The sequence below is a fragment of the Dendrobates tinctorius genome, unplaced genomic scaffold (assembly GCF_039654945.1).
Source record: "Dendrobates tinctorius isolate UK_male_01 unplaced genomic scaffold, ASM3965494v1 ptg000093l, whole genome shotgun sequence".
Classification (NCBI taxonomy): domain Eukaryota; kingdom Metazoa; phylum Chordata; class Amphibia; order Anura; family Dendrobatidae; genus Dendrobates; species Dendrobates tinctorius.
The window spans coordinates 19,049,527-19,064,979 of record NW_027361761.1 but is presented as its reverse complement, the minus strand read 5'-3'; the positions used below and the strand labels follow the sequence as shown (position 1 = coordinate 19,064,979).

At 48.3% G+C, this 15,453-nt stretch overlaps 1 protein-coding gene across 3 annotated transcripts in view; it reads left to right on the top strand.

The window, feature by feature from the left end:
* LOC141098594 (cytochrome P450 2C5-like) overlaps positions 1–15,453 on the top strand; it is a 227,412-nt gene that overhangs the window by 70,588 nt on the left and 141,371 nt on the right. For all 3 annotated transcript variants that reach the window (XM_073586512.1, XM_073586513.1, XM_073586514.1), the window contains one exon: positions 12,346–12,542. In XM_073586512.1, the coding sequence (XP_073442613.1) occupies positions 12,360–12,542 (183 nt within the window). In that variant the 5' untranslated portion in view covers positions 12,346–12,359. The remainder of the gene's footprint in view (positions 1–12,345; positions 12,543–15,453) is intronic.

Genomic DNA, 15,453 nt, shown 5'->3' with positions numbered 1-15,453 from the left:
GGGAGAGGACGTGGGGATTCGGTGTCTGCTGCGGCCACCAGTGACCCGGCATCCCCCACTTTTACCAGGCAACAGTCCTTCATGCGCAGCTTTGTAGGACCTCGCCGTACCCCACTGCTGCGTGACGAACAAATTGAAGCCGTTGTCGGATTGATGGCAGCTAACGCATACACTTCAATGACTTCCGCATCCTCCCAAGGCCAGAGCACTGAAGAGCAACCATCTGTCTCTTCACCACCTGCCAAATTGCCCAGGCAGTCTGAGAGCCCTGGACAGGAGCCATCTCAATCTTTACTTCTGTTCTCAGAATCTGTTGGCTTGGAAAGAGGTGGCCAGCCAAGCAGCATTCTAGAGCGTGAAGAAGAGGGAGTATGCAGTGATGCGCAACTGCTTTGTCCCTCTGAATCTGAAGAGGCGGGTGGGCCAGTGCCTATTGTCAGCACACCTCAGTGCTCATCTGATGATGATGAGACTCAGTTGCCAATTTCTGGTGCGTACGGTGCTGGCGAGACAACCCAGGACCAGCCGGTGCTTGAAGAGGGGAGTGGAGAAGATGAGGTCCTTGACCCATCATGGCGTCAGCCACAGGAAGGTGGTGGGAGCAGCTCTGAGGAAGAGATTCCCCGAACGGCCAAAAGAGGAGGGAGAGGGCGGGGCAGACTTGGTTGCCTGTAGCCTCCACTTTGGCACCCGTGAGGAGCAATCCTCTTCCAAAACACAAAACGGGCGCTCCCAGGACTTGCAGTGCGTGGTCTTTTTTTGACACAGTTGCAGATGACATTTGCTTTGTCAAATGCAAGCTGTGTCATCAGAAAGTGAAACGAGGGAAAAATGTGAGCAACCTCAATACCACAAATATGTGGAAACATGTGCGTACCAAGCACGAGGTGGAGTTACACAGACACACTGAAGATGTAGGCCAACCTTCAGCAGCACCTACCACCTCTTCAGCTCGTGTTTGGGCCTCTTCCTCCAGCTCACACACAGCTGGTTCGGCTTCCTCACTGGAACGCCATGGAAGAACCACTGCCACTGTTGTCAAGAGACCCAGTGAAATTCCACCCACTGAACCACGTTCGCAGTCATCAGCACACTCCCAGGCCACTCACCAGCAATCGGTAGCACAGGCATGGGAGAAAAAGCGGCCATACTCGGCAAACCATCCCTGAGCACTGGCTCTGAGTGCAGGCATTGCCAAACTACTGGCCCTTGAGATGCTGTCATTCAGGCTGGTGGAGACTGACACCTTCCGGAACTTGATGTCATTGGCAGTTCCACAATACAATGTGCCCAGCCGCTTTTATTTCAGCAGGCAAGCCGTCCCTGCCCTGGAAAAGCATGTGGAGGGAAAAATTAAAAATGCGCTACTAAACGCCGTCAGTAGCAAGATCCACCTGACCACCGATGCGTGGACCAGTAGCCATGGACAGGGACGATACCTTTCCCTCTCTGCCCATTGGGTCAATGTTGTGGAGCCGGGTACAGATCTGGAGAGTGGCTCTGTACGTATTCTGCCAACTCCAAGGATTGCAGGAATGCAGTCTGTACATATTGAGTCCTCCTCCTACTCTAGTTCCTCGGAATCAGCACTGCATGAGCCTGTTAGGCCATATATGAGCACAGGTGTGGCCAAACGTCAACAGGCCATCCTTAAATTAATTTCTTTGGGGAATTGGAGCCACACAGCACAGGATCTCTGGAATGCCATCAAGCAGGAGAGCGATGTGTGGTTTGTGCCAGCGAATCTCCAGCCAGGTTTGGTAGTGAGTGACAATGGCCGAAATCTAGTGGCAGCTCTGGGCCTAGGCAAACTCACTCGCATACCATGTCTGGCACACGTGCTCAATTTGGTCGTGCAGAGCTTTCTGAGGGACTATCCGGATCTTGATGCACTGCTGCACAAGGTTCGCCTAGAGTGTGCTCACTTGCGGCGTTCCAGCATGGCAAGATCGCGCATTGCATCTCTGCAATGCCGATTCCGCCTGCCAGAACATCGCATCATATGTGACCTCCCCACCAGGTGGAATTCAATGTTGCATATGTTGGAGCGGTTGTGTGAGCAGCAGGCAGCAGTAATGGAGTACCAGTTGCATCAGGCAGCACTGTGCGCAAACAAGTCGCACTGTGCGCCGGACACACTTCACCACCACTGAGTGGGCCACTATGAGGGACATCTGCCAAGTTTTGCGTGCCTTCGATGACTCCACGCGGATGGCCAGTGCAGATGATGCACTAATCAGCATGACTGTCCCCCTCATCTGTCTGCTTCAAAAAACCTTACAAGCACTAAGTGAGGAGGTTTTTGAAGAGGTCGAGGATGAGGAGTCAGAAATGCTATCTGCTTCTGGCAAGTCTGCGCAACGTGCTTCCACACAAAGGCCCAGGCAGGGGACACTTAGTGAGGAGGATGACGAGGAGTCAATGGAGGAGGAGGAACACATCTCTCCAGAGGAGGGAGGTACACAAGGCTCTAGTAGTCAGTGTGTACAGCGAGGGTGGGGTGATGCTGAGCATGCAGAGATGCTGCATCAAACTGGGGCCAGCGTTTCCGGTCCAGTTGGCAGTCTGCAGCACATGGTTGATTTCATGCTGCAGTGCTTGTTAAATGACCGCCGCATCGCCAACATTCTCCACACGGCTGATTATTGGGTGTACACCCTCCTAGATCCTCGCTACCGGGACAACTTACAAAGCCTCATACCAAAGTTGAACCGGGAGCAAAAAATGCGGGAGTACCAAGAAACACTTGTGCAGGCCATCATGTTCTCCATTCCCCCCGCAAGTGTTGCTGGTAGTGCTTTTCAAAGCAGCCATGTGGGTAGAGGCAGTGGAGGAAGCTCTGCACAAAGAGGTAGCAGAGGCAGTGCCGCAGGACAAGGCAAGGCCAGTATGGCCCAAATGTGGAAAAGTTTTGTGGGACCGCCACAAACGGCTACACCATCACAGACGGCTCCAGTCAGCAGGAGGCAACGTTTCCGTCAGATGGTGACAGACTACTTGTCTTGCCCTGTTAGTGTACTCCCAGACGGCTCTTCCCCGTTCAAGTATTGGGTCTCTAAGCTGGATACATGGCCAGAGCTTAGCCAGTATGCATTGGAGGTGCTGGCTTGCCCTGCTGCCAGTGTATTATCAGAACGTGTCTTTAGTGCTGCAGGTGGTGTGGTAACAGACCGTCGCATGCGACTATCCGCCGATAATGTTGACCGGCTTACTTTTCTGAAAATGAACAAGGCCTGGATCTCACCTGAATTTGCCAGTCCTCTTCCAGAATAAATAATTGGCTGGCAACAGGATCCAGGTCTCCTGTTGTGTTCATGTTTCTATGACCTGAACTTTATTTCCTGGGCTCCGACACCGCCAGTTGGTGCTCAGAAGTGCTGTCCGCACAGACAAAACACTCGCTCATGTGTAAGTGGGGTTCGGTAACGTCAGCTGATCCCCTGCTGTGTGTACGGCAAACTCTCCTGCTGCCTCCAGATTCAAACAACGTCTTATCTTAAACTGCCTCCAAGTAGGCCTTAGCCTACAAAATGACTATCCCTGGGCTCCAACATCGTCAGTTGTTGTTCGGAAGTGCTGTCCACACAGAAAAAACACTCGTTCATGTGAAGTGGGGTTCAGTAACGTCAGCTGATCCCCTGCTGTGTGGAGGGCAAACTGCTGCTGCCTCCAAATTGTAACTACTTCAGATTTAAACATTCTCTGATTTGGCCTCTGTCTCCACTCTGTCTCTAGTATTTCCCCTGACCTCCATCACCGCCAGTTCCTACTCACAGTTGCCGTCCACGCATTACACACGTGTTCCTGTGTTCCTGGTGTTCTGTTACGTGAGCAGATCCCCCAATGTGTGTCCGGCACTGTCTCCTGCGCTGTCCACCTTCCCACTACAAGCGGTGGGAATGTGGACAGAGCAGGAGACATTGGCAGACACACATCAGGGGATCTGCTGACATTACAGAACCCCAGTAACCCAGGAACACGTGTGTATTGGGGAGACAGCTGCTGCATGCATAAACTGGCGGTGTTGGTGGTCACGTGAAATCCTGGAAACAGAGTGGAGACAGATGCCTAATTGGAGCACGTTGACAGTCTGTTGTAGCCTACAAACAATGTAAAACTGCCACCAAGTAGGCCTCGGCCTGCACCCTGATTGTCCCTGGGCTCCAACAACGCCAGTTGGTGCTCGGAAGTGCTGTCCACACAGAAAAACACACACGTTCATGTGAAAGTGGGGTTCGGTAACGTCAGCTGATCCCCTGCTGTGTGGAGGGCAAACTGCTGCTGCCTCCAAATTCAAACAACGTCTTATCTTAAACTACCTCCAAGTAGGCCTCAGCCTTCAAAATGACTATCCCTGGGCTCCAACATCGTCAGTTGTTGCTCGGAAGTGCTGTCCACACAGAAAAAAACACTCGTTCATGTGAAAGTGGGGTTCGGTAACGTCAGCTGATCCCCGGCTTTGTTGAGGGCAAACTGCTGCTGCCTCCAAATTGTAACTATTTCAGATTTAAACATTCTCTGATTTGGCCTCTGTCTCCACTCTGTATCTAGTATTTCCCCTGACCTCCAACACTGCCAGTTCCTGCTCACAGTTGCCGTCCACGCATTCCACACGTGTTCCTGTGTTCCTGGTGTTCTGTTACGTGAGCAGATCCTCCAATGTGTGTCCGGCACTGTCTCCTGCGCTGTCCACCTTCTCACTACAAGCGGTGGGAATGTGGACAGAGCAGGAGACATTGGAAGACACACATCAGGGGATCTGCTGACATTATTGAACCCCAGTAACCCAGGAACACGTGTGGATTGGGCAGACGGCTGCTGTACGCATAAACTGGTGGTGTTGGTGGTCACATGAAATCCTGGAAACAGAGTGGAGACAGATGCCTAATTGGAGCACGTTGACAGTCTGTTGTAGCCTACAAACAATCTAAAACTGCCACCAAGTAGGCCTCAGCCTGCACCCTGATTGTCCCTGGGCTCAAACAACGCCAGTTGGTGCTCGGAAGTGCTGTCCACACAGAAAAACACACTCGTTCATGTGAAAGTGGGGATCAGTAACGTCAGCTGATCCCCTGCTGTGTGGAGGGCAAAGTGTCCTGCTCCCTCCCAAGTCAAAATACCTCAGCTTTACACCTGGCTCCTAGTAGGCCTCGGCCTGTACCCTGATTGTCCCTGGGCTCCAACAACGCCAGTTGGTGCTCGGAAGTGCCGTCCACACAGAAAAACACACTCGTTCATGTGAAAGTGGGAATCAGTAACGTCAGCTGATCCCCTGCTGTGTGGAGGGGAAAGTGTCCTGCTTCCTCCCAAGTCAAAATACCTCAGCTTTACACCTGGCTCCTAGTAGGCCTCGGCCTGCACCCTGATTGTCCCTGGGCTCCAACAACGCTAGTTGGTGCTCGGAAGTGCTGTCCACACAGAAAAACACACTTGTTCATGTGAAAGTGGGGGTCAGTAATGACAGCTGATCCCCTGCTGTGTGGAGGGCAAAGTGTCCTGCTCCCTCCCAAGTCAAAATACCTCAGCTTTACACCTGGCTCCTAGTAGGCCTCGGCCTGCATCCTGATTGTCCCTGGGCTCCAACAACGCTAGTTGGTGCTCAGAAGTGCTGTCCACACAGAAAAAAACACTCGTTCATGTGAAAGTGGGGTTCGGTAACGTCAGCTGATCCTCGGCTGTGTGGAGGGCAAACTGCTGCTGCCTCCAAATTGTAACTATTTCAGATTTAAACATTCTCTGATTTGGCCTCTGTCTCCACTCTGTCTCTAGTATTTCCCCTGACCTCCAACACTGCCAGTTCCTGCTCACAGTTGCCGTCCATGCATTCCACACGTGTTCCTGTGTTCCTGGTGTTCTGTTACGTGAGCAGATCCTCCAATGTGTGTCCGGCACTGTCTCCTGCGCTGTCCACCTTCCCACTACAAGCAGTGGGAATGTGGACAGAGCAGGAGACATTGGCAGACACACATCAGGGGATCTGCTGACATTATAGAACCCCAGTAACCCAGGAACATGTGTGGATTGGGCAGACTGCTGCTGTACGCATAAACTGGTGGTGTTGGTGGTCACGTGAAATCCTGGAAACAGAGTGGAGACAGATGCCTAATTGGAGCACGTTGACAGTCTGTTGTAGCCTACAAACAATGTAAAACTGCCACCAAGTAGGCCTCAGCCTGCACCCTGATTGTCCCTGGGCTCCAACAACGCCAGTTGGTGCTCGGAAGTGCTGTCCACACAGAAAAACACACTCGTTCATGTGAAAGTGGGGATCAGTAACGTCAGCTGATCCCCTGCTGTGTGGAGGGCAAAGTGTCCTGCTCCCTCCCACGTCAAAATACCTCAGCTTTACACCTGGCTCCTAGTAGGCCTCGGCCTGCACCCTGATTGTCCCTGGGCTCCAACAACGCTAGTTGGTGCTCGGAAGTGCTGTCCACACAGAAAAACACACTTGTTCATGTGAAAGTGGGGGTCAGTAATGACAGCTGATCCCCTGCTGTGTGGAGGGCAAAGTGTCCTGCTCCCTCCCAAGTCAAAATACCTCAGCTTTACACCTGGCTCCTAGTAGGCCTCGGCCTGCACCATGATTGTCCCTGGGCTCAAACAACGCTAGTTGGTGCTCGGAAGTGCTGTCCACACAGAAAAAAACACTCGTTCATGTGAAAGTGGGGTTCAGTAATGTCAGCTGATCCCCGGCTGTGTGGAGGGCAAACTGCTGCTGCCTCCAAATTGTAACTACTTTAGATTTAAACATTCTCTGATTTGGCCTCTGTCTCCACTCTGTCTCTAGTATTTCCCTTGACCTCCTACACCACCAGTTTCTGCTCACAGTTGCCGTCCACGCATTCCACACGTGTTCCTGTGTTCCTGGAGTTCTGTTACGTGAGCAGATCCCCCAATGTGTGTCCGGCACTGTCTCCTGCGCTGTCCACCTTCCCACTGCAAGCGGTGGGAAGGTGGACAGAGCAGGAGACATTGGCAGACACACATCAGGGGATCTGCTGACATTACAGAACCCCAGTAACCCAGGAACACGTGTGGATTGGGCAGACGGCTGCTGTACGCATAAACTGGTGGTGTTGGTGGTCACTTGAAATCCTGGAAACAGAGTGGAGACAGATGCCTAATTGGAGCACGTTGACAGTCTGTTGTAGCCTACAAACAATCTAAAACTACCACCAAGTAGGACTCGGCCTACACCATGATTGTCACTGGGCTCCAACAACGCCAGTTGGTGCTCGGCAGTGTCTTTGGCACGGGTACTCCCTGTTTCCCAGCCTGGTTCCAGCACGCCAGCTGTTTCCGGGTAGTGTCAAGGTCACTATGCCACCAATCCGTTGTCATGTCGTGCTGCGGCCGGGTTAGCCGACTCTACGGTACCTGCAGTTTAGGTGACTCCTATGTGGGCTGCGGGAACTGGTACTGAAGGCTGGATCCGTAGTGCCTATGGTACATGGACCCCCTGTAGGACTGTGGGTTTCGGTAACTGCGGCCGGCTTGCGGCCTGGCTACTTTGCTTTGGATGGGTACCTTCTGCTACCCACCCGGGTTCCAGCACTGTCAGCTGGTTCTCGCCAGAGCCTTTGGCCTAGGTGCCTCCATCTCGGTATCTGAAGGTCCAGCACCGTCAGCTGGTCCTTGGTAGTGCTTTCTAGCACAGGTACCTCCTGCCTAGTAACTGTGGTCCAGCACTGTCAGCTGTTCCTCGGTAGTGCCATTGGCTCTTGTAGCTGTTGCTACCCATCTGGGTTCCAGCACCGTCAGCTGGTTCTCGGCAGTGTCTTTGGCACAGGTACTCCCTGTTGCCCAGCCTTTTTTCAGCACGCCTGCTGTTTCCGGGTAGTGTCAAGGTCACTATGCCACCAATCCGTTGTCCTGTCGTGCTGCGGCCGGGTTAGCCGACTCTACGGTGCCTGCAGTTTAGGTGACTCCAATGTGGGCTGCGGGAACTGGCACTGAAAGCTGGATCCGTAGTGCCAATGGGACATGGACCCCCTGTAGGACTGTGGGTTTCGGTATCTGCGGCCGGCTTGCGGCCTGGCTACTTTGCTTTGGATGGGTACCTTCTGCTACCCACCCGGGTTCCAGCACTGTCAGCTGGTTCTCGCTAGAGCCTTTGGCCTAGGTGCCTCCATCTCGGTATCCGAGGTCCAGCACCGTCAGCTGGTCTTTGGTAGTGCTTTTTAGCACAGGTACCTTCTGCTTAGTAACCGTGGTCCAGCACCGTCAGTTGGTCCTCGGTAGTGCCATTGGCTCTTGTTCCTTCTGCTACCCATCCAGGTTCCAGCACTCTCTGCTTGTTCTCGCCAGAGCCTTTGGCCTAGGTGCCTCCTTCTCGGTATCCGAGGTCCAGCACCGTCAGCTGGTCCTTGGTAGTGCTTTTTAGCACAGGTACCTTCTGCTTAGTAACCGTGGTCCAGCACCGTCAGTTGGTCCTCGGTAGTGCCATTGGCTCTTGTTCCTTCTGCTACCCATCCGGGTGCCAGCACTGTCTGCTGGTTCTCGCCTGAGCCTTTGGCCTAGGTGCCTCCATCTCGGTATCCAAGGTCCAGCAACGTCAGCTGGTCCTTGGTAGTGGTTTCTAGCACAGGTACCTCCTGCATAGTAACCGGGGTCCAGCACCGTCAGCTGTTCCTCAGTAGTGCCATTGGCTATTGTTCCTTCTGCTGCCACTACGGGGTCCAGTACTGTCAGCTGGTTCTCGCCAGTTTCTCAGCCTTCTTGTACCTTGTGCTACATTTCCAAGATCAAGCTTTTTGAAATTTTCTTTGGTAATCCTTATTGATCTCCATGACGGCGACCCTGATGACGACGACCCTGAAGACCACACCAAAGAAGACCAGAAATATGACCCTAAATAATAAGACCAAGAGGACAAAGAACATGAAGACAACCACCAAAATACAGAACAAAAGACAGAAAGCAGAAGAACATTAAGCATAAGACTAAAAATCAGCATAGAAGAAATCAAAATTTTAAGCAGAAGAAGACTAAGCAGTAAATGGGGGTGAGTCCGTTCCTCCTCGTGGTGCCCCTGGAAAATGCCTGCTGCTGCAGGCCAAACTGAACGCGGACAAATCCTGTTGTAAATCTTTAGTGACAGGCAGAAAGTAAGGTGTAATCTTATAACTTTTATAGATAAGTACTACAGGAATGCCTGTCACCATAAGAAAATGAAGAAAAAGAAGAATAGGAAGAAGATGAAGAAATAGCATATGAAAATTAATAATAGCCGAATAAGAAGAATATGAAGAATGGAAAAAAAAAATTTATGGGAAGAAGATGAAGAAGAAGATGAATAAGGTGAAGAAAAAGTTGATGAAAAAAATGCTACTGCTGCGGATCATGAAGGAGAAAATGTGGGAGAAGTACAAAAGAAGGTGAAGAGCATGGAAGTTGTGAAACATACATATCTGACAAAATATAAAAAAGGTTAACATAGTCAATATCTTTTTAACTCCGAACGTCTTGAAAAAAAAAATTGGAATTAATGCTATGCCATGTGATTTGAATAAACCACTATGCCTTTAATGTCTCCTCCACCTCCCACAATACATTCTACATGATTCTTATTTGTTTTCAATTATGTAGAATTAGTCAACAAGGAAATAAAGGGCTTTTTTAAATTCTGATACCGGAAGTCCCATTGACTTGAATGGGACTTCCGGTATCGGAATCGGCGATACCCGATATTTTTTTCGTATCGGGCTATACCATCCGATACGATATTTTTGGGTATCGAACGGTATCGCTCAACACTAATCAACACCAAAAATTGGTTTTCCAATGAGTTTTGGTCAGTGAAAGAACTTTTTAGAAAAATAGATAAACTGCTTTGGTGAGATGTTGAGGAGTATTCGAGCTTTGTACTCTCGGCCGTCTGCCTCTGTACTGGTCAACAGCCCGATGTCAGACAAATTCTCCATAACAAATGGGACAAGACAGGGATGTCCTCTGTCCCCAATTATTTTTATCCTGAGTCTGGAGCCCTTGGCTCAATTGATAAGGGACTCTGATGAGGTGAACGGTGTACAGCTGAGAGGCTCAGAGCATAAGATAAATCTTTATGCAGATGACATCATACTTACACTAACAAATCCAGTTGACTCACTGAAAAAGATCTGGGACATTATAGATTTGTTTGGCTCTGTCTCATACTACAAACTTAATGCAAAGAAAACTAACGTCTTATCACTTTTTATTTCAGCTTCCATTAAACAGCAATTAAGAGACAAGTATCCCTTTAACTGGGACAGTGCTAAGATCCCATATTTAGGAATTTGGCTTACAGGTAACCCCACACATATTAGTGAGACAAATATAGATCATCTTTTGCAGTCTCTCGACCTTAAGTTGAGGGAACTGTCAAAAACCCCGGTCACATGGATGGGTAAAATAGTGTTATACAAAATGTTCTGCCTTCCTAAAGTCCTGTTCCTATATAGGAATGTCCCTCTGCCCATATCCATACAATCCATACAAAAATTAACCCACCAGATGAATAAGTTTATTTGGAATAACCGGAAACCTAGAGTGAAGAAACGTACATTACTCAAATCTAAAGAAAATGGGGGAATAGCTCTTCCAGATCTGGAGGCATACTACTTTGCCACTGTGACTGAATTAACAAAAAGTTGGTTCACGGAACAGACTGAACTGGAATGGCCAAAAATTGAAAGGGATATGATGCCCAACAGGGAACCAATTTTGTTTATATCATACTTTCTTTTGCACAGAAAAGAGATTGTGAATATAGATAATCCAATACTCAGAGCCTCTATGTTGTGTTGGTCACACTTGTGTAAAGGAAAATCTAATGTTTCCCCTTTTTCAACTGAAAAATTGAGACTCCCCTTTTTGTCTCCTGTCAGGACTTCCTTAAGACCTATGTTCGACAGTTGGGCAAAGTTTCCAATCACTTTTGTGGATGACTTGCTGGATAATAACAGAGTCATGCCCTTTGAGCTGGTCAAGACCAGATTTGGAATTCCTAATACGGAATACATGAAATATCTTTTGCTCAAGGAGGAATACAATAAATATAAGAAATACTTCTGCAGAGTGGTTTTGATTAACCACACTATTTATAATTTTTTATTTAGCATGTCCCCCAGACATGGGAGCTATCTCAGACCTCTGTATAACAGCTTGACTGGCAAGGACACCTTCACTAATGAGGGATGCTTTGAGAAATGGGAAACCACTCTGCAGAGACAGATATCTATCCCTCAATGGACTTCATCTCTTAAAATTGCGGTTAAATCTACGAGGTGCATGAACATACTTGAAACACACTACAAGTTAGTTCACAGATATTACCTCACCCCAAAGAGACTCAGGCACTTTGGAGGGGGGGGGTTCTGGAACGTGTTGGCGTGGTTGTGGATCTCAAGCAGATTTACTTCATGTCTTTTGGGGATGTCCTATATTGAAGCTATATTGGCTTAGAGTTTTTGACTTACTTTCACTCATATGTAATTGGCGTATTCAGCCACAGCCTGCTTTAGCTTTGCTACTCATAGACATACACAGACTTAAAAAGGAAAAGTTCCTGGCCGCTCACATTCTTATGTCCGCAGCTTTCCTCATAGCGAAAGGTTGGAACAGTAAGCAACCTCCAGATATTGTCACGCTTATTATGCTGGTAGATAAACACTGTGTTTATGAGAGGATTCACTACATTAACAATATATCAATAAAGTTATTTGATGAAAGGTGGTATAGATGGGTGGAACTCAAGCCCAAAATAGAAGATTTCATATCCTGAACTTTTATTTTCTTTTTTTTTTGATTCATGATGTGCCAAAATTTCATATATCTAGGTGCCTAGTGTACTTTTGTAAAGGTTCTTTATTTTTCTTCCTTTTTTTTTTTTTTTTTTTTTTTGTATTATTATGTTTATTGTTTACCGCACTTATTTCAAGTGTTGATAAGATTGTAATGTCATTACACTGTGATGTCTTGCTTTACATCACTCAAAATTCATTTGGAAGTGATTGTATAAATGTATGCCTTACATTTTTGCTTATTACTCTGAAAACCTCAATAAAAATATTGTTTAAGAAAAATAGATAAACTGTGAATAAGTAGAAAATAATTATGAAAATGTTAGTTGATCTGCTCCTCCGTTTTTGTAACATGTGGGTTATATAACAGGCATGTCTAAGTCTGAACCTGAAATCTTTATGAAAACATTATGTAAATGTTTGTTGATGTCCTCCACCATTTGATATAAAAGGCATGTCTGAATCTGAAAGTCTTAATTCTATGATCATCAGTGATTTGGAAGATGCATGCTTTCAGCTATAAACCTTTCACTGTAATATAAGATTCCTTTCTCCACCGCAGGTTCTTCTGAGGACATGTGGCCCCTCGATCCCCTCACAGTTGTTTTATTTCTCATAACATTTATCTTCCTGGCAATTGTTATACATAAACAAAGGGAACGTGTTCATCCGAATTATCCTCCTGGACCAAAGCCATGGCCAATAGTCGGAAATTTTCCTATCCTGGATATGCAGAAACCTTACTTATCATTTCAAGAGGTAAGATCTGAAGACCATCAACATTTATAGATGTCTCATAATTTACTGGATATAAAAGGGAAGCATGAAGTGTATTTTTCTCACAGGTGAAGGAATTTTGGAGGTACGTGATACTTTAAGTGGTATACAAACATAATTGTTACCCTCTTAGGGCTTATTCAGAAGTCAGTGCACATCACCATGATCATGGACCTCGATACACAAACTGGACATGACGAGCGTGACAGCCTCATGGAAATATGTGAAGCCATCATGCTCCGGTCAGGAGACCCACAACCAGTCCATGCATTGCTGTCCAAGATCGAACCTATGTGCATGAATATCTGAATGAGCCCTTAGGTTGAGATAAAGAGCTTCATGATTATTCTTCAGTGTACATAGTATCTTAAGGTACTGTCACACTTTGCGATGTACCAGCGATCCCGACCAGCGATATGACGCTGTCAGGATTGCTGGTACATCGCTAAGTGGTCGCTAGTGAGCTGCAACACAGGCAGATCTCACCAGCGACATCGCTGGGGACGGGGGTCGCCACTTAGGCTGGTTTCACATTAGCGCTTTTTAAGCGCACGCACGGCCGGGGGTAGCTCCGCCCCCGAGCCGGCTCTCTGGCCGGCGTGCCCGCCCCTTGCTTGTAGCGCCGCCTCCTAGCGCACAGCGGCGCCTGCGATCGGTGCACCCTATCTGTAGCATAGGGTGCGCAGATCGTGCGCAGGCCGTGCGCTAGTTGCGCTTTGACCTGCGCTGCGCACTTTTGACGGTGCGCCGTGCGCGCCAAAATCAAACTTTTCGGATTTTGGCGCACACGGCGCACCGTCAAAAGTGCGCAGCGCAGGTCAAAGCACAACTAGCGCACGGCCTGCGCACGATCTGCGCACCCTATGCTAAAGATAGGGTGCGCCGATCACAGGCGCCGCTGTGCGCTAGGAGGCGGCGCTACAAGCAAGGGGCGGGCACGCCGGGCAGAGAGCCGTCTTGGGGGCGGAGCTACCCCTGGCCGTGCATGCGCTTAAAAAGCGCTAATGTGAAACCAGCCTTACCTGTCACACTAGGCGATCCTGCGTCCTCCCGCCCGGCTCCACGCTCGTCGCTCGTCTCTCCACAGGAAGCGCCGCAGGAAGCTGACGACGAGAAACAGTCCTGGACGTTCTCGCGCGATCAGCGATAATCAGCGGGGGAGCGGGTCGTAGGTAAGTATCACACACAGCGATATCGCTAGCAATATCGCTATAACGTCACAAGTTATAGCGATATTGCTAGCGATGTCACTTAGTGTGACAGGCCCTTTAGTCAGAAGAACAGTTGTCTGGTGAAAAGGACTTGATGAATCAGCCTTGAAGTTCTTTATTGAGCAATAAACAGGGTATGTAGATGCAGATGCAGGGTTAGTGCTGCAGACTGAATCTTTTGAAGCAAAGCCTGGTAACACCTCTGCCCTCATTAATCCTGGAGTTATACAGAGATGTGGATTACATCATGCATTTACCGACTTGGTGGGGATATCTACACTTTCATCTTGGTTAGGATTTTGTAACAGATTCAACTGGATTGTAATGAATAAGAAAATGCTCACACGAGAATTGAATGAAACAAAATTGATTTACTTAATAAATAATAAGATTCGATAATAATATAAACAATAAATATACAAGTGAATTAAACATACATTACATTATTCAGGTAAAATTCAATCTGTGTCCATCCATATGGTCTCTCGTCTGTCACATCTCCTCTCTGCTCTCTGTGTCTGTATATCTGTGTGCTCTTTTATGTGTAAAACTTCTTTGATGTCAACAAGGTATGTGTACTGGACTCCAAAACTGATAAACATCTCCTGGGAAAAGGTCTATAACGCTCATCTTTGGATGTCCTTTTGTTTAGAAGATAAATGTTAAGGTTCCGTCACACAAAGTGACGCTACAACGATCCCGACACCGATCCGACATGGCAGGGATCGTTGCCGGATCGCTATGTGGTCGTTATTGAGATGTCAAACAGTCCGATCTACCCAACGACGCAGCAACGATCTGGCGTGCCATAGCAACCTTTGTAACGATGTCGGCGGTCGTTGGGACCCTGTCACATTGCAGGCTCTCTTGACGATTCACAGCTCGATGAGGGATGTACTGTGTGACGCTGTATTTACACAGGCGGGGATTGCGTTCCCTTTTTCACGCCCCTCAGCTCTGATTGGTGGTCGTTACCACGTCCTGATTGGCGGCCTTGCCTTTAAAAGAAGGTGAAATACTAACGCTTCAGTTCATTGTTCCTGACCGCATGTGATTTTTGGCTTGCAGAACCTAGTAGCGATCACCGGCTGTCCTAGTAGCGTTCACCGGCTGTCCTAGTAGCGTTCACTGGCTGTGATTCCAGATTGATTGACCCAGACACCTACTCAGTGTTGACGGTATGTATCTTTGGGGTCTACTTTAGGGTCATTTCCATTATTTGTAGGGGACCTAATTAACAGCTATAATTGCTCTGGAGGGAGGGCTTTGCTTCATTCGACTTTTGTATGGTCAGCCATTTTAGTTGGTCAAAGCACGTTACTGGCACGCCCGTTAATAGGATGGTATTCAATTGTATGTTCAGCCATTTTAGTTGGTCAAAGCACGTTACTGGCACGCCCGGTAATAGGATGGTATGCAATTTTGCATCACACGTTGCATGTTGTTATAATATTTTATAATTATTTTTTTTAACCTTTTATAATATTTCTACTTTATTTTTTCCAGTTTGCTCCATCATGAACAAGGCACAGTGTTCGGTTGTGGCGGCTGCCTTGTTGGCTGAGGAAGCTCGCCGACGTGATGAGGCCCAGATGCTGGAGAGGCGTTCCAAAAGAAAACGTCGTATGTGGACCAGAGAATGTCTGCAGAGGAGATCCGAATTGTCGCTCATGCAGCTAATG